Source organism: Ambystoma mexicanum, chromosome 5q, assembly GCF_040938575.1.
Source record: "Ambystoma mexicanum isolate Mex_15411 chromosome 5q, UKY_AmexF1_1, whole genome shotgun sequence".
Taxonomy (NCBI): Eukaryota; Metazoa; Chordata; class Amphibia; order Caudata; family Ambystomatidae; genus Ambystoma; species Ambystoma mexicanum.
Genome location: NC_090933.1, coordinates 538166766 through 538185236, shown reverse-complemented (window position 1 = coordinate 538185236; position 18471 = coordinate 538166766). Strand labels below are relative to the sequence as shown.

At 43.3% G+C, this 18471-nt stretch overlaps 1 protein-coding gene across 1 annotated transcript in view; it reads right to left on the bottom strand.

Annotated features, from left to right (window-relative positions):
- Nucleotides 1–492: 492 nt before the first annotated feature.
- PPDPFL (pancreatic progenitor cell differentiation and proliferation factor like) overlaps nucleotides 493–18471 on the bottom strand; it is a 29906-nt gene continuing 11927 nt past the window's right edge. The window contains exons 3-5 of the mRNA XM_069621031.1: nucleotides 17857–17949; nucleotides 17655–17754; nucleotides 493–1595 (exon numbers count right to left, since the gene is read on the bottom strand). Of these exons, the coding sequence (XP_069477132.1) occupies nucleotides 1583–1595; nucleotides 17655–17754; nucleotides 17857–17949 (206 nt within the window). The 3' untranslated portion in view covers nucleotides 493–1582. The remainder of the gene's footprint in view (nucleotides 1596–17654; nucleotides 17755–17856; nucleotides 17950–18471) is intronic.

The window sequence follows — 18471 nt, the reverse complement described above, 5'->3', positions numbered from 1 at the left end:
ACAATGGCTTCAGCAAATGTGTGGTTTGCACCTCAAAAAAGTGCCAAAATCAATTACCTCTTCAAAATAAGGTGAAGGAGATGTAACAAATGAATCCATTATTTGAACAGTTACCACAACTGACATTTGAAAGCAGTAATGAATAATGGATCTGTGTTCCCACTTCTCCTGCTAGCACTCAACATCCTGCTGCCTCTCACTCCAGCTCTTGGGATCAAAGAGGTCAGACACGTCTAAGTGTGCATGTCTTCCCCCATCAGGGTTAAATACTTGCGGTGTGTTGCAGCTTACACGTTTGGGCTAATTTGGGTTTAGCTACCTCCTCTGCTAGAAAAAGGGCACCTCCGCCTGCCACTCCTACACCAACAGAGCTCATGTGTTGGGGGGCTGGTAGGGGGGGGGTAGAGGGGAATGCCTTGTGCTGTGGTTTAGTTTACCCCAAATGGAGAGCCTACACACCCCTTTTATGGCGAACAAAGTAACAAGGACATGTTTTCTTCAATTAAAATTTATTTGTATAAAAAGTAAAAAAAATAAATGCTGAAAACACGATTTAAGAAAGGTAATCTTTACAAGTGCAGACAAAGTACATAGCTTACATTAGGGAACACGCACAACAATATCTGGGTACAAGTACAACAATATCTGGACAGTGTACACAACATAAATGTGGCCCCTTTTACAAATGAAGGGCCACGTCGATTTGCCACCAAAAAAAACAGTTACTGAAAGAGGAAGTAGTTTGGTTTTAGTGGCAACAAAAGAAGAAACGCATACTTCGTTACCATCTACCTCAACGACAGGCCGTGATTGGCTGAGGAAAGACAGCTAGTCATGAAGGTTTGAGAAATGGCATAAGAGAAGGACGTACTTCAGAAATTAATTTTCCGTACAATCCGTGCTACTAGAAAACGTATTTAGAGCAAGAATAACCGGATACTTGATACTCGTAATCATGTATGAAATGTAGATACAACATTAATTAGTTCCTATTTAGATTTTCAAGGGACGCGTGACAGGTACCACAGAAAATTAGTTGGTGCTTCCAGACTTGCATTCCCTTAAGTATTACAGCAGTTCGGAATTAAAACCCGATTCTCTAATTTGACTTGCAGTACGGCTACCAAGAAATCTCATGTCAGATGAGACGCCCTACTCCAGGCTTGGCGTTTCTGCAAACAGCACTGCATTGAGACACTGGTCGTGCAGTCTGCACATAGCTTGAGCTGGCAAAACGGCTAGCTTTGAAAAGACATGCCCAGGTGTGCCACATCCGATAGATGACCAATTGCTCTCCACAATTTCATTACAGCCAACAATTATTTAGTCTGGAAAGAAGCAATGCCTGTTGCACATTCAAATTCAGATGGCGCAGGCCCCAATCAAAGCTTTTGGCTCACAAAGCAGCATTAGCCCATCCAGATAAGATCTGTGCTCTCATCACATTTAAGCACAGGTTTTCTTTGAAGGATTGCCTTGCAGTGTATTATATGTTCTTATGCTGCCATTTAGTCCGAGACACCGAGCTGCTCAACGTGCGCATAAAACCAAAGCGTGGCTTGACTTCCTTCATCAGTCATGGTCAGCTGTGGGCCCTGAAAACAAACAAAAAATAAGAGTTCAAAACATGCTGTGACAATTAAGCAGAATTCGTGAACTCTGGGTCCCTTTGTGGAGCACATTGAAAAGGGTGATACTACAAACGCCGACAGTTTTTTGTAAACCAAGGTAAGCACATACTAAATGCGAGAAAGGTCGCCAGCAGCAGGCATACACGACATGGTTTAGATCACCACTAGTTCTACAATCAATGTTGGCACAGGTAGTGTGAACAATAATCAAGGAATTGTAATGCTCAACTGTACGACACGCATGCTTCGCCTACGTTGTTTAGCAGGAATTGACCGTCTGACAAATGCAACCAAGTGAATAGGAAAGAAAAGTACAGAGTTCTTCTCAAGAACACTAGGGGCCTCCATCACTCCTCCAATTTCATCTCCTCTACTTCAACTCTTATTATGCTTCCTAGTCGAGATTTAAGCACGGTTGATGTTGCTGCTTGCACATTGGCGATTGCCCCTACCATGTTCCCAGTTCTTCATCCATTTCTAATACCCTTTCCCCTTTTACCACGCTTCTTTCACTCAATGTAAAACTAACTCTGGATGGCCTCATCACTTTGCTCACTGCATCATACACTCCACCGTGGCGGAGTGTCATTGGCAAAAGTCACATTCCTCTCTGACTCACATCTCTTGACCACAACTTTTAATTCTGCACTGCCAAACAATGGACACTGATCTGCTAGATTCCCTCTCATCCCATACACAACTGCTCTTCCATAGTCTATCATTCCATGTAATCCCTCTCCTGACCTTTCCACAACCTCCTCACTTTCCAGCCTCTGACCTAGTCTCCCCACTAAGGTTGCTCTTCCATTACCACCTCCTCCTCTTCTCCAGCCTCCCCTCCCCCAATCTTCCTCTTCTCCTTTCCACCCATGCTGATGAAGACACTGCTATTATGCATTCTAAAGCTCATCCCACTTCTGATCCTCTTGACTTTTTATTCATCCAGTTTCGTTCAAGCACACTACTGTTCTATATTGTGAAAAGGAATGTCAGACCACTTCACCCAGACAGGGCCAGTTACAGTATAATGCAGAGAAGGCATTCAATATATGGTTTCATTATGCCAATTTGAAACTGGATTAGCAGAAAAAGGGATCTGCTCTTGTCACCTTAGAAGTACCCAGAGGCCATTCGAACGGCACAGACAAGTGGAAATGCAGGCATATAAAGTGCTATTTTCTCATGCTTTTCTCCTTTGTTGTGGTGGGCCTAATGATATTCTGTGGGATCTCGAACCATGCTAGGGTTAGAATATATTTTTGTGTTAAGACAGCCAAAAACAGCATAGTTAGGGTCAGCACATGTATATATGGCTGTAATAGGACCATCCTTCCGCAGTAGTAGCATGAAAATGTTTCTTACAATGACACTGCTGGTATATATCGTCAAGACCTGCCTGGTGAGTTTTATTAGGAGTACAAACATGTGTTGCAAACCAGGATTGACATATGGATAAAAGGGCTTTTGGCTTACATTGACCATTGCTAGACTGAACATATGTTCTCGCCTCCCCATTCCCAGAGGACAACCAGCATGTCCGTAAGAGCAAAAGCAGCATCTCAGATTTACAGAACTGCTGTGCCCCAACCCTTTGTTTTGAAACAGTGGAGACGAGTGAAAACAAAAGATTGCAATGGTGAGCTGCTATTGTAGCAGGCATGATTTGGCGAGTGTGAAGTAGAGTTGTGTCAGTGCTCCCGCTCCCTTGGAACTCGCATGGAACCATGTACCTGAGCTGCTGCAAGTTGACTGTTCAAAGCTCCCGTTCTCAATTTGGGGGAGGTAATGTGGAAATTCAACAGTCCGAGCAAATATGATCTCAATTACAGTTGCCACACCGGGGAAATACCATTTTATATAATTATGCATATTATTTTCCATCTCATTTCATGTACAGGTATCAGGGGTCCAGGTACATCAGATGGTGTACGAATATGAAATTGGTGAATCAGCGCTGTGGCACAATTTACAAGCACAGACGTGGCCATTGTGCGCCCACTGACACGAGCTGTACATCTTCCCAAAGCAGGCTGTTCCTCCTATTCTCAAAAAGCCCTGCCACGATCCGGTGCTTCTCTGCAATTTTAGACCTATTCTTCCCACCTTTCCAATCTCCTCTAGCGCATAGGCTTCTATAGGCTTCTGGCCATCTCCTTCTACCCCTCTGGCTTTTTTTCCTGGTCATTTTAACTATGAAGCAAATCCGGGAAAAAAAACATAAAAGGCAGTCCATCGGCTCTATACGACAAACATTCATTTCTATTGGCACTCGTGAAATGGTCTGCAGCTTTTGACAATGTGGACCACTCCTTGCCTTTACTTTTCAGACACTGTTTTTTCACTGGCTTCGTCCCGACCTTTCAAAAATTATACTCAAAGATGGACACTTCATTAATTCTTCACCGTTGGGATATGATGTGTCATTTATAACGCGCCTGTACACAAGTGTTGGCGCAACAAGACAAGGGATCTTAGTAGGCCTTTGTTGCATTCTAAATATTTTACATCTCACACGTGAGGGGAACTACACTTGCAAGGCTAAAGGTCTAGTTGACAAGTAGATCACCCCGTCATTCCCACCACATCCCTTCACTGAGAGAAAGTGAACAGCAACACACACATTGTGTTTAGAAGTGCAGAAAGATGCCAGAAACTAGCAACCATCATTTGTATGCCAAGAGTCAATTTGGCACACAGATAGATGCAAGCGCATAGGTCCAAGAGACAGGGCGCACGATAGGCGATATACGCATTCGGTAGATAAAGTAAATATTAAACAGATCCTGGCAACATACACGAGATACTAGCGGTGGTTAATGTTCCCTTTTTGACATGAGATAGATAGCAGCTTGCAAAACACAAAATGGGTGCATTTAGCCATGGAAGGATCGGCAATGATAGAGACAGAGGTTAGCTTTAGCCAAACACACATGTCAAAGACTAGAAACGCGAATGGAGAAGACACACTAAGGTGCAGAGAATACAACAAATTGCATTAACGCTTAATTAGGTACCTAAAATTTAGAAGGCTTCAAATTGAAGGCAACAAAGGGGCCATTTGAAAAGCAGGCAGAGATAGTTTCATACAGCAAAAGGGCAGTCAGTTCAAGTCAGCACGTGAGGAATGTGCTGGCAAGGCCAGCAGTCTTGGGCATGCTGTAAAGTTAATTAGATGCTGCTATCAGAAGCAGGTTCCATGAGGGGGGGGGGGAAGGGGTAGAATGCCACAAAGGGAGTGGCTACAAAAGGGAAGGCTCAACCCGGTCCCACACATTCAGCAAGTGAAAGATGCCCTTTTTCCTAAAACTACCAAACAAGTCCAGAGCCCTAGTAAGAACAAGAACATGTGCAGAGACATGCACAGGACAATAATTCAAATAGCAGAAACCCATCACTCCTAGTAGGAAAACCTCTGCTCAGAAGTAGAGACACTCACCATTAAGATCTCATGCCCAGTGAGATCTCAGTATACAGGAAGATCGAAAGGCCATAGCCCAACACAAAAGGTGCAGAGGTTGTACATTGATTGAGCACACCAAAGAATTACAGGAATGGTTTTGCCCCCAGACCACACATCCATGCAGAGGTAATCTGCACATAATTCAGACAGATGCATGGTCCCAGAACAGAGGGCCTACGAGTACATTGTATGAAGTCGCAATAATGTGCTGCCAGTTGACGCAGCTGGAGGGGTCAGAACAGAAAGATGGTGCCAACGGTTAATTGCCGTGAGACAAGGATGCAATTAATAGGATTTTCCAAAAACGTCACACCTCGCAATTTAATTTGGTCAAAAGTGATGGAAACAGCTCACCCCAGAAAGGCCAAAGCAGCTCCACAAATCAAACGAAAAGGATATGAAACAAAATAAAATGTAGATTATCCAATCATAAGTCTGGGAAACTAAGAGGACAGCCACTGTGTAGTCATGAGGTAGCAAACAGAACAGTCATAAGGATAGGCCAATGGGCTAGGCATCCTGATGTAAACTGAAACCATGTTTTGTGAGGTCACTCCACTTTCTACTATAAAGCCACCATTGTGTATTTTTGTTGGATTTTGCCATTACCGGCTGTGGTTGGAAGGAATAGTTTCTTGCTCTTGTGCACTTCGATTTGGTCGATTGATTTTTGGGTCTTACCCTACATCTCTTTCGTCATGGTGTCCCTAAGGGCTCAGCTCTGGGTCTGCTCGCATCACATATTTTGATCTAGCTCACCATTTTATGCCGAGGATTCACTCCCCCCCCCCCCCATCCTTTTCCGCTTTCACCTGAGCTATTCCCAATACCAGTACCTACCGCCGCTTAGCCATCCCAACTTGGATTTCAAATAATTTCCTCCATCTTAGTCCTCTGCCTGTTGCACTCAGTGTTCTTCTTACTAGTTCTTGTTTTTTTTTGTTTTTGTTTATTTATAAAGTTTACACATATATAATCAATCAGAACAATAAATACTCAGCAAAAATATATAAAATAACAGATTATATATACATAACTTGCAATAAATCAGTAAATACTCAGAAAGTCGTCCCACACCTTTCCGTACAACCTCAACTTCCCTTGCCTCTTGTAAACCACCCTTTCCACGGATGCAAGGGCAGACATGCCCTCCACCCAATCATCAAGAGAAGGCGCATTCCGCGACTTCCAGCCCCTGAGGACCAACTTTTTACCCAGACATGCTCCACGGAGTAAAAACTTTTTCCGTGACAGAGAGATCATCCAGCAAATCTCCACCTCCCAAAATCATTGTCATAAAATCCAATTCAACATCCAAATTCAAAACACGCAGACAGGCACCACAAACATCGTGCCAAAATCCCTGTACACGCACACATTCCCACAGTAGATGTTCCAGACTTCCCTGTCCATTCCCACAACACCAGCATTCATCCGAGTCCATCAGCCCCCTCTTAAACATCCGCTCTGGGCTCCAAAACACTCTATTGAGGATCTCTATCTGGCTTGACCGTTCCACCATATCAATTGCACAGAGTTTAACATTCGCACACATATCAGGTGAAATCTCACACCCCAACCTCCTTCCCCATTCATCTCTCAAATCAGAATTTTCCTTATAAGCAGACACAATACAATTATGTATCCTGCTAGCAATAGAACAACCACCTGGCTCCCTTTCCAAAAGATAGAGATTCACCATTGAACTTCCTAGCTCCGCCACATCACCGATACATCTTTTCAATTTCCTGAAGTCTTCAGTTCTGAAATTATCAATGTGAAACTTTGCTTGTAACTCACATTCCCCAATCCACCAGATCATCAATCCAGAGCACCCCGCCTAGAAACCAATCCGGCCAGAATAAAGACCTGCCCCCGATAGCAATCAATGGGTTCAACCAAATGGATGAGTTAATGGTCCTTGAAGCAACCGAGCCCAACAATTCATGAGCCTGTCTCCACGTCTCTCAGAAAAACCGTCAAAGGTGATTTATTACATGACTTGTTTGTCGCTGTGAGAATTGCCCTTGGAGGGAGCGGACCCAACATACTAGCCTCTGCAATTACCCATTGATCAGGCAAATCCATCAAAAAAGGCACAATAAAATGACTTGAAAAGGCTAAATGATTACTAGTTCTTGTGTTGGATTGAGCCTTCTTCATATTATTGCACTTATTTGCACAATAACTGCCAGTTTGCAACGTCAATGAATTAGCATTTTTAGTACTCTGTCGTTTGTATTAATTGTTCAAACTTACTGTTTTAGCTTAATTAAATAGAACCTCATTGTGTGCATTCTATTGCGCCGACATTAAGTTACTCTTGTACTTTCCAGATGCTGCTTGTGTCCAATTACTTATCCGTTCTCCCCCACAACTGTTTTGTGCTCAGAACTACAACCCCCTATGGTTTTGTAGTCTTCGCACCTTCTTAGTTAATTATCAGGAGCGTCAGTGCATCAGGGTCAAACACCTTTACTGTCTACCGACACTTACTGCACTCCTCACCTCATGGACATAATAGCGAACATGGAGGCTCCCCATGAAGGTATAGAACGCCTTTTATGCCAGGTTAAGGTTATAGTGCAGTGTTCTCAAAATAATTTTCCAGATAGTCCCGAATCAAGGCATCCCAGATCCCATGCCTGTCCTACCAGGGGCCTTCTCCCTCAGTAATATCATTAGCCCCTACACCTAGCCCAGAAGCTATGTCCAGTTGTTCTCCACACAGACCTTGTGAGCGACAGGAGATGGGCAGAAGGGGTGCTGGAAGGGGGGGTGGGGGGGAGGAGGCGTTGTGTAAGAGGTTCACCCAGGTGGTCAAGGACACCCGGGTTTACAAGCAAAAGTAACTGCATGTGATCACTGGGCCACGATCAGTAGGAGACTATGCCAGGCCGGGATCTCTTAAATTGGCCCTTCTAAACACAAGGTCCCTTGTCAAATATACCATTGATGTGTACGATTACATTGTAGAAAATAATTTACATTATGGGCCTGATTCACAGAAGCATTTTATGGCACAACAATGCTCTGAATCAGGGCCTGTGTGTCTCACAGAAACCTGGCTTTTTGACTCTCCTGGACCCATAATAGAGCAGGTAATGTCTTTTTTTGGCAAGTACCGGGTACTTGGATATGGGGGCAGCATTGCTATTATCTGTAAATCACATTGGCATGTATGAGGTCAAAGTGGTTTGTGATGGATGTGAAATCCTACACACTAAAATCACCCCCAATTATAACAGTGTCAATCTTATCCTGATTACAGACCTCCTGGAGAGATGCCCTTGTTCAATGAAAATACCATGCATGCGCTATCCCCCTAACTATTCTACAATTCTTTTTTTTGGGTGACTTAAGGAGACCCGAGAGCTATTGACTTATTATTTAATTTAATGATTGTTCTATTTGTACATAACTCCGATCCCTCACATAAAGGGTAACATTTTAGATTGGCTTGCCAGCCTTGTGTGTGGTCAGATCACTCCTTCCAAGTTTTGTGAAACATCCGGAATTCCATCATAAACATGAGGTACCTTGTAAAGCCTTCAGACTTATCTGGATGTATGAGTAATTTTACTACGGACCAATACTCTCCTGCAAAGAGTTTCAATCTTTGCTAAATAGGATTGCTCCGATCAAACTTAGAAGCGTCAGGAACGTCCCAAAAGTGGTTTAGAACTTATCTTGCTTAAACAAAGGAAAAGAATGGCTGAACATAACTGGTCCAAAGATAAAGTACATACGAATAAAGGATAGATGGAGGCTAAATGAACACATTACACAATCAGGTAATGAAACCAGACAGCTTTTCAAGACTTGGGAAAAACCCAATGACAAAGCATATTAATCCGGATAAATGTTTGCTTTTGCATAGTGATCAAAAAGCATTCACAGACAAAAAAAAAAAATCTAAAAAACAGCTAAGCACGTGCTTGAATACGTACAGATCTGGACCAATTAAGACATTGCGGGAGGAAAGAAAAATAATGCAAGACTTCTTATCCCAGATTTATTTCTCTGCCGTTATGGACAAAGAGGCTCTCGAACTACTGAGTGCTATGCACCCCCACCAGCTGTCAAGGAGAGGTTATCCAACTACATTCTTGAGCATCAAGATCTATTTGCACATTTTCTCCATTTATTACTGCTTCCTTCGTGCCTAGTTGGTCCCTGCGATTATTAAAGATTTGGTGGTCACCCCTCTTCTGAAGAAACAAGGTCTGGATCCCAAGGACCCTTCTAATTAATAGCCCTTTTCTTCTTAAGGTAACATCGACAAAGTGTCCACTATGCAAATGCAATTTCATGGGGACGCTATGGGCCTTCTCCACAAGAAACTCCCGAGTTAGCGGTGTGCTCATGGGACTGAGTGCCTTATTAGACCTCCAAACCCATATGATTTCGGCCTTGGAAAGTAGTGGCTCAGGACTGCTTATTTTAGACGGATCAGAAGCTTTCAACCTCGTGGACCATAAAAGGCTGCTGTAGTTTCATTGATATTGGTGGTTTCTTATGGGAAGCCGTGACATGGACGGAACCCTTCCTGTGGCCGAAACTCAGTATCCATTGGGGATATGCTTCCTCCGATTCTGAAGCAATCCTGTGCGGCACCCCACAGGGGCTCGTCTATCCCATCTCTTTAATATTTATATATCCAACCAGTATTGGTTAAAATAATCTAATCCAAACTATTTTAACCTAAGTAGAACAGCCTCCTAGAAATCGTGTCATCTGTAAAGCTGCACAACTGTCACCTGTCATTTTGAGTTTTACTTTAAATCCCAAAAACTACCTTTATTTAATCATCCGTAGCTCTGGAACCGTTTGGGCTAGGAACCCACTTCCTACTCCTTATACTTTTTCCGCAATCACGATTCACGCACTCGTGAAATTTACCGCGATTTGCGATTTTGGCTCAATTTCTCCACTTGTCAAAATAGCAGCTCCATTCTTTCTTTTGTTAAGATCCGTTTTGCAACTTGGTAATAACTCATAGAGCATCGCTAAAGTGAGCCTGAACTAATACCAACACGCATCTCCCACTCACCCTGAACCTCTAGAGGGAATTAAAATCAGTTGGCAATGGATGGGAAAATGTGCCATCACATTTAAAAAGCATTTTGGGCCTGTGTTTCAAACTCCTACCTGTTTCCTCTAAGCCTGTGTCCTCTAAGCTTGCTGGGGGGGGGAACTGAATTTCGTATTGCATTTGATTGCATTCCTGAGAACTGTGGGGTCCTCTTTCCATCTCCTTCCATTTCTTACATTGCATAGGGGAGGGGGGTGAATTGCCAGAAAAAAAGTGATTATCTTATCTTTTGCTAAAATCATATCAAGTATTTCTGTACTGCATTTTATTCCTCATTGCTTTTCCCTTGCAATCATAAAAAGTATTTTTGCTACTTTATCCATCCTATACTAACTCCTCATTGATTGTAAAGAAGTGTGCTAGTGCCAGATTACCCATTGTTGATCAACATCATATGTCTAAGTGTACTATCAGATATTAATTTATTATAAAGTGTGAGAGATATATATATATATATATATATAGTTTAAATTCTGAAATAAACCTTTTAATTTGCAAAACAAACCTACTTCTTGGCTCAGTGGGGTCATGGGGATTCTAAAAGGGGGTGTTATACAAGGGTGGTCACCCAGAGTACTGAACTAGACATAAAAATACATTAATAAGGGTTTTCCTCAGCATCTCAGACTAGGCATTGACTTGGCTGTAGTGTTGATTGAATATCGCTTACATCTCCCTGCTTACTAACTACTTGGTTCCACACCCATCTCAAGGATCTCTAAGTAAACTTTACACCGATAATGTTGTCAAACTCGGCGTAGAGATCTATACATGCAAAGTACCTTAATGCACCTCAGCATGCCACAGATATACGTCTTGCCACAGATATACAGCATTTAATCCAATATTTAAACTGCTTAACACTGGATTAATACTTTGAAAAGACCATGTTGCAGATTTTGGAGCCCTAGAGACCGACATTTTTCACTGAAAGACCCATCCTTTTGAATGCCTATTGCCTTTGTCAGTTTTGATAGTGCAGCGCCATTATACTTTCTCAGTCTTTCCTTTACAGGGGTGTTTTACTAGTTCATTGGTTTGTTGAATTATATATTTATAGAACCTTGATGGCAATTTTGACTGTTGTACTTTGCTCTTTGGGTTGCTACTGGATCCTACTCCCACCCCTTCAGAGTGTATAGCATTTTTGACCCACAATAGTGTTCTCTCAACTACCTGTTTTACTGTTACAAACGTGACCACTTTTGATTTGTAGGTGTGTGTAATGTTACATGTAGGTCTACAAGAGGAGCTGGAACCTCAAAATGGTAGAGAAGGCAAATCCTGAGCTAGACTAACACAGACAGGCCCCAGTGCATAGGTGCTATACATGCTGGCACAAGAAAGGTAAGGGCAGTCGGGTTATCTTGAAGCAGGTAAGTGTATAAAGCAAAGCAATCTTGAACAAAGACAACAGTTTTGGCTTGTGGGTAGGCATGGGGGGCATTTGAGAGGCACCTCCATATATGGTATCCTTTGGCTGTACGATGGTAAAAACTGGAACTCGGTGCGGGTAAATGGGCATATTATTACAGTGTCTAACTAAGGACTACACAAAAGTCACAACTGTTGGCTTTATCAAGGTTGGTTTTAAACAACTTCAGTGCAAGGACAAGTGTATAAAAATCAAGTGGATGAAGGCACATTTGGTTGAAACTCGTTTATTGCACAGCTACCGCATTTACAAATACAATTATGCCATTAACTCTCAGAAGACTGTTTTGTAATAACACAGACAGATGCATAACTAGGTTTGAGGTTACCGCTAGGAGGATGGTTTTGTGGAGCAAGGGGGTAGGAAGGTCAATAGCGATTAGCATGGCCATGGGCAGTCAATGAGTGGGTAAACAACCCTAATTGGCCCACCTCTCTCCCAACTAAAAAAAGGGTGCGCCTGTGGCGAAGTGTCAGCAGGCACTTGATCTACTTCCTTTTGGGAAACCGTGTGATCTAACTCAGCAAGCTTGATTGCGCAAGAACAGGAGGACATTTCTCTGCTCACTTGGATCATTCTGGTGCCTTTAACATATTTACGGATTCACAACCAAGTGTACAGTCCTTCATACCATGCTTTATTGCAACAGGCCACCCCCCCAACGCATTGGTACTATGGAGCTGAAGGCACAATGTGACCTGATGTGCTAGCATACCACGCCACTAATCTGGTGTGCTTCGTTCGACTGAAACCGACGGCTTAGCCTACTTTCCCTTGAATATCGACTTATTGTCGAGTGGGGAGTTTGTTGCTGGATTATTGCACCTGGACTGGGATACTGGATTCTGTGGGTTTGAAGGTGTACAGTGACTTGCTGAGCCGCAGACCATGCTGCTTATTCTGTCCGCCTTGAACCAAGGCATTTTATTTTGAAAGAGTCTTCACCGTTGCGCGTGCATGAGGGCACACCCCCCCCCCCACAACTATGTGTGCCCTCGAAACAGTGAGGCGTCTTCACTTTTTATGGAGGAGTTCATCTTTTTTAATTAATCATCATGGGATTCCCATTACTGTCATTGTTTCTTTGTATTGGGATTCAATCTTTTAGGTTGCCCCCTGATGTTGCGTTGTTCACAAATAATTCAACAATCTCTTAAATTACAGAACAGGCTGGCAATAGATTGCTAGGTCATCTGCAACACAAATCCTACAACAGTTTTTCCCAGCTTCAGTTTTTATAGTTACTTTTGCGACCATTGTGACTGGAATCTATCCATTTTGCCAAACTGGTCTATACATTATTTAGAACAGGGATGTTAATGTTCTAATAACAGATTAGGGGTCTGCTTCAGTGATATAGATGGGCCCAATGAGAACCATAAATGGTGCCCCCCTCCCCCCAAGCAGCGATTGTGGCAGAGGTTGATGGGATTACATCAGCTGACACACCAAACTAACTTTGTTCCAAGTTTGGGGAAACGTAAGATCCCTTGGATAATTCCATGGCCAGAAACTACAACTGGTGAATTAGCATTGAACTCCCAGTGTTGAGACCCTCTATTCCAGATGGAAATTTTGAAGTTAAATCCCCAAGTCCGATCGGGTGGGGTGGTAATTCTACCAAGAACACAACTCCCATTGAAGTAGACCTGGTTCAAATAAGTTTTGGGAGAGGAATATTTTTGCCCAGATCTAACTCCAATTGGATCAAACAGGCAAGGGAACAAGGATGGTCCTAAATAAAGGACTCAGTATAGAAAGTACCACAGAATTCAGGACCCCTGGCTGCTTGGAGAATAATATTTTCAATTAGGTGGACGGATGTCGCCCGACCCTCGTAATGAAGCCCAGTACGTCCTTGAAGATCTTCTCATGGAACAATCGCAGACAAAAAAATAAAACACTGGGGTATGATTTAGTTTTCTTCCAGGAAACATGGGTCCTGAGAATGTATTTCCAGGGTTAGAAAATATTTCAGACACCCTCTGGGGCCCAAAAGCTGTATGGGGCATGGGTTAATGTTGCCCTTGACTAGCACAGTGTATGAAACCGGTTCCCCAGAGTTTCCATATCAAGAAACTTGATCCATCAAATGAAAAATGTATTAATATCCACAATCAGCCTAATAGAATCAAGGCCTTAATAGTTGCGTTGGCAGATATGCCTATTATCGCTGCTCCACAGAAGGAACCATCCCTTTGCCTTGGATGGGCAGGAACTGAGGGCATGTACTGGGCATTTCATGAAAGATCAGCCTGCAAAACCCATTTTGGGATTGAATGTGTATCCCACATAGATACTTCAGTCAGGATCTGATCTGGGGCTCACCTTAGATTTTGTGGTCCTGGAAAGGAGCAAGTGATCATAATACAATGCTATAATATTTCATTTTCCTTCAGAGCGGGAGCCATTAGTTACGTCTGGTGACTCCAGCTCTGAAATTAAAATCATAGACAGGTATGGAAGGCAATTAAATGGGCTACCCTTAATTAACCCAAAGTCAAAATTGACATTTAACATTCATTGTTGCCAGATCTCGAACGCCTTTTCAATATGGACCTTCTGGATAATGATATTTATGACATATTTAAGAACCTGGTTATTAATATCCAACCAGTCATCACCAAACCTAGCTGCCTCATAAAGCGTGCTATTAGAACAGATAAGTGGTATGAAGTATGTAAATGGCAAGGCTCAATAGGCAGCCCGGCCCTTAACCTTCGAAGAGTCTCAAAGTACAAATCCTTAATTAAAAAATAAATAAAAACGCACACAAATACCCTAGGCCTAAGTGTGAGAATCTACAGGCATTCTGGGAACTTGACAGCGAAATGCAGGGGGGGGGGAATAGGATGGGAAAATGTGTGAGAAACCATTTATTTCAAAATGTATGAGAAATACATCTTTTCCTCTGGACCCCAAAATAATTCTTCCTGCAACTGAATTGAACATCATTCCTATCCAACTTTGTTATTTGAAAGTTGAGAACTGTATACAGTCGCAATGGGGGGGGGGGGGGGGGGGGGGGGAGATCCCGGCCCGGACCACATCTTTACCAAGATGAATTGATCATATGAACCCCTACCCTATGGAGTTATTTTAAAATGTGGTCTTGGGTGTAATAAAGTTGTGGCAAAATGCTATTATTGTCCCATCTACAAGAAAGTAGGGAGGGAACTGGGGAATTATGGGCCCATCTCCCTTTTGGATAGCATTGGGAACGTTTCGCCAGGGTAATTTAACATCTCCAGGCTTGGATGGTGGAAAAGGGCATAATGGAACATCTACAGGTGGATTTTCAGCCCAAGATTAGTACTGTGGACCAGGGATTGTGTTTACTGACAGCGCAAAAATATACTGTACTGAGGAAAATGAAACTGGGCCTCACGGAAGTGTTTTAAAAATTGTCCAATCCCATAGGAAAAGGTTCTGTGACTCATGCCCGCTATGTATTTTAGTCGGCCCACTCTTGATGGGGTCCTGCGGAAGCAGTTATGGTCAGTACTGGCTAGAAGAGGGGCCCATCGAAATCTGCTACATTTTTGTAAAAACTTCAGACAACAAACCATCTGTGCATTGGGGGAGTAGGGGGCAAACTCATTGATCCCTTCCCTTTGACTACAGGAGTGAGAAGGTTGTGCTTCACCCCTCTACTGTTAATATACATAGATGAAGTGACCAGTGAGATACAGATGAATTGCTTGGACCTGCCAACATTGGTGTGAAAATGGATTCCTGCATTGCTTTTCGCCGATGCTTCTGGCCACATCAAAAAGGTTTTGAAACAACTGTCGGCCTGATGGCATGGCATTTTTTGCAAGTAGCAAAGTGACTTTCTATCATGGATACATGTTCCCAACTTCAATTTGAAGTTAATGCAGGGGAAAACCAAAACTTGGTCTTTCAACCTAAATTCAGTAAAAGTTTACATTGAATGTTAATAGCCTAGCTCAGGACGAAGTCTCCTATTATGACTACGAATGTTAAGATTGAATGATTATGGTCAGTGGACAACCTAGATGCTCCAGTCATACAGATATACGCGATACCAAGGCAGAATTGTTCGTGACGGAATGGACCATGGTCAATGTTGCCGTGAATACAACTTTGCCCGGACAAGTCTATTCCCCCATCCCCCCTCCCCCCCCCCATATTTGCTTCTGACCCTGCGGAATCAGATCCAATGCTGCAGGATCTGCTAGTGTCACCCCCCCCATCCCCGGTCTCCAGTCCTCAGGAAGCGGGGTCAGCCCTGCTACCCCCAAGGCAATCACTACCAAACATGGTGAGGGCACACCCGCAACCCCTGCTCCCCATGTTCGGCATTGAAGTCGAGCAAAATGGTGAACTTGGCCAGATTTACTATGCAAACAATTACCTTTAAACAAATTGGGCAATAGCAAATATACAGCGGGGCAATATTGAGATACTTCATACCCATGGAAGAGGTGCCATAACCCCTGCTGTTAAAATGTACACAGCACAAGCAAAGTCAGCTGCCCTAGGGGGTCAGAAATATGGGGCTATGCAAATAAACCTCTGCTTGGCAGAACGTGCCTTTCCTAAGCGTATGCCCTCCGCTTGACCCAGTCCTCGCTTTTCTTGGAGCTGGGATTGAGGCCCATAGATGGAGATGAGGCCCTCTGCCCAGTTCTATATTGGTTGAGAGTACGGGCAATTCCAGGACTTGCACATTACTGTGATGCAGTGGAGCATGTCCTATGCCTGGAGGGTGTAAAGTCACTCCCATGGTTTGCACAAGTTTACCCTAAAGCGACCTATGAGTGATACCTCCAGGATTACAAAAAAACATGGAAGTGGTTAACATAATGGGACATTAACTGGCAGACTGTCAAACTCATCGATGCCTGCAGTGCCCTACACAAATAACCCATCTTGAATGTTATGCCCTCCTCTGGCACAAGGTCTGTATTTGAAAATGAGATACTGAATGCAGCGCGTCATACCTGCGCCTGGAGAGGTGATGGAAGGGACTGTGCAGGTTAACAAGAGAAGCATGTCATTTTCTGTGAGGGTTATAGAACACTAAACCCATCTTTTAATGCGCATCATGCTATGGCAATCAAGCCTTACCCCTGGTAAGGAAGGCAAATCGATTAGTGACATGATATACTCTGTAGCTAGTTATATTCCAAAGAACTAGGGCAATGAGGTTTGTGCACAGGGGTCCCACAATGAATCACGATATGCGTTATTTGCAGCTTTTGTATAGTTTGCACATATTGAACATTTGACATCCTTGCCTGTTACATCCTGGCCTATTTTGCACCTCGGCCTCTGGGCCATTCTTTGTAGTGTACATGTAAATGCAGATGTACGTGGTTTTATTGTCGAATAATTGCATTATATATGCAATTCTTAAAAGCATCCTACGTCTGTCAAACTATTGTTGCGTTTTCATGTATTTTATGATTGTACTTGCAAATGACAAATAGTCGAATAGAAGCCTTCATGGTGTGAAACAAATTGAGAACAGCGACCCAGGAGACCTGGGCAACTCCCAACTCGCAGGCCAAAACAAACCCAAACAAAGCAAGGCACCTCAAGGTGCATTACAAGAAGCGGAGTAACATATGTTCTCTAGTCAAGACACTTCATTTGGGTCTCCCAGACATGTTATAGGAAAGCCAAGATACAGTAGTAACCAGAGACATCCCAATAGCTTGGAGCGCGAGTCTGAAAGAGAAGCATTTACGCAAAACAATGGAGAATCGCATTGCACCTCACATGGATCAAATCAGCGATCCAAACGGGCAGCAGGATTTACCTATAAAACCATACAAAGCAGCAGCAGAACGGAGATTCCAATTAAGGGACTGTGTCAAATATTGATACATGCTTTGTTTAGGCTCCAATTGCACAGTCTGTCCCTGGTTTCCAATACCCTCGAACCCCCACCCCACGTTTCTCACAATTATTCTTCATCAGGTTTTAAACCCATCTAGTAGCAGTGTATGAAAGTGGCAACAACATGTAAAGCTTCAAGCAACACACGCATACACACCCCCTCACCTGTCAGCAGAAAGATCTATCCTCGATGTGGTTGCAGGCACTTGTTCACAGTGAAAGAAGTTTTTCAGCCACCAGCATTTCTCAAACATTTCAGGCAGGCCTGGAAGGAGCAATAACAGTTCAGAAACCAAGTTCAATACAATGAACTGCACATACACTGGCTGTGGCTGTGGCTGTGGTCATTGGACTATGGGGTTCATACCGTGATTGGCTTTCTCTTGGTCTCCCGGGTGTCCCGCGTCAGAGAAACTGGACGAGCAGCTGGAACTAGTACTGGATTCAGAAATCAGACGAGCTAAGAGTAAAGAGGGATGCCATCAGGCAGGGATGTTGTGTGCACGTCAACAGTCACAAATAATTCATTAGAACACGAGAGCTTGTAACAAACACCCACACAAAATAACACAAATGTGTGCAAATTAACAATACCCCATGGATGGATGTAAGGCAACCTCAGTATCCATAATGGACCCATTTTCCTAAAACAGCCCTCTCATTTGCAGTAACTTCATGTTACCTATATCTGAAAACATTGCTCTACCCTACTGCTTAAAAAGGCAAACTGCCACAGCTCTGGGCAACACTCCAGACCATTGTTTTTCAGCCTGCCAAGCCATTACAGAAGGGGGAAAAGATATCTACAACTCAGGCTTGGGTCCCACCCAAAGGGCACTCTAGCTCGAACTGCTGGGTCACAACCCTTCTACCCCTTTTGTTTTGCTGTAGTGTTAGCAAATATTTCATATGTGAATGTAATTTCCCTCCATGTGTCAACCCCCCCAAAATTTTTGCTGCTGTTTTACACCCTGATCTAACC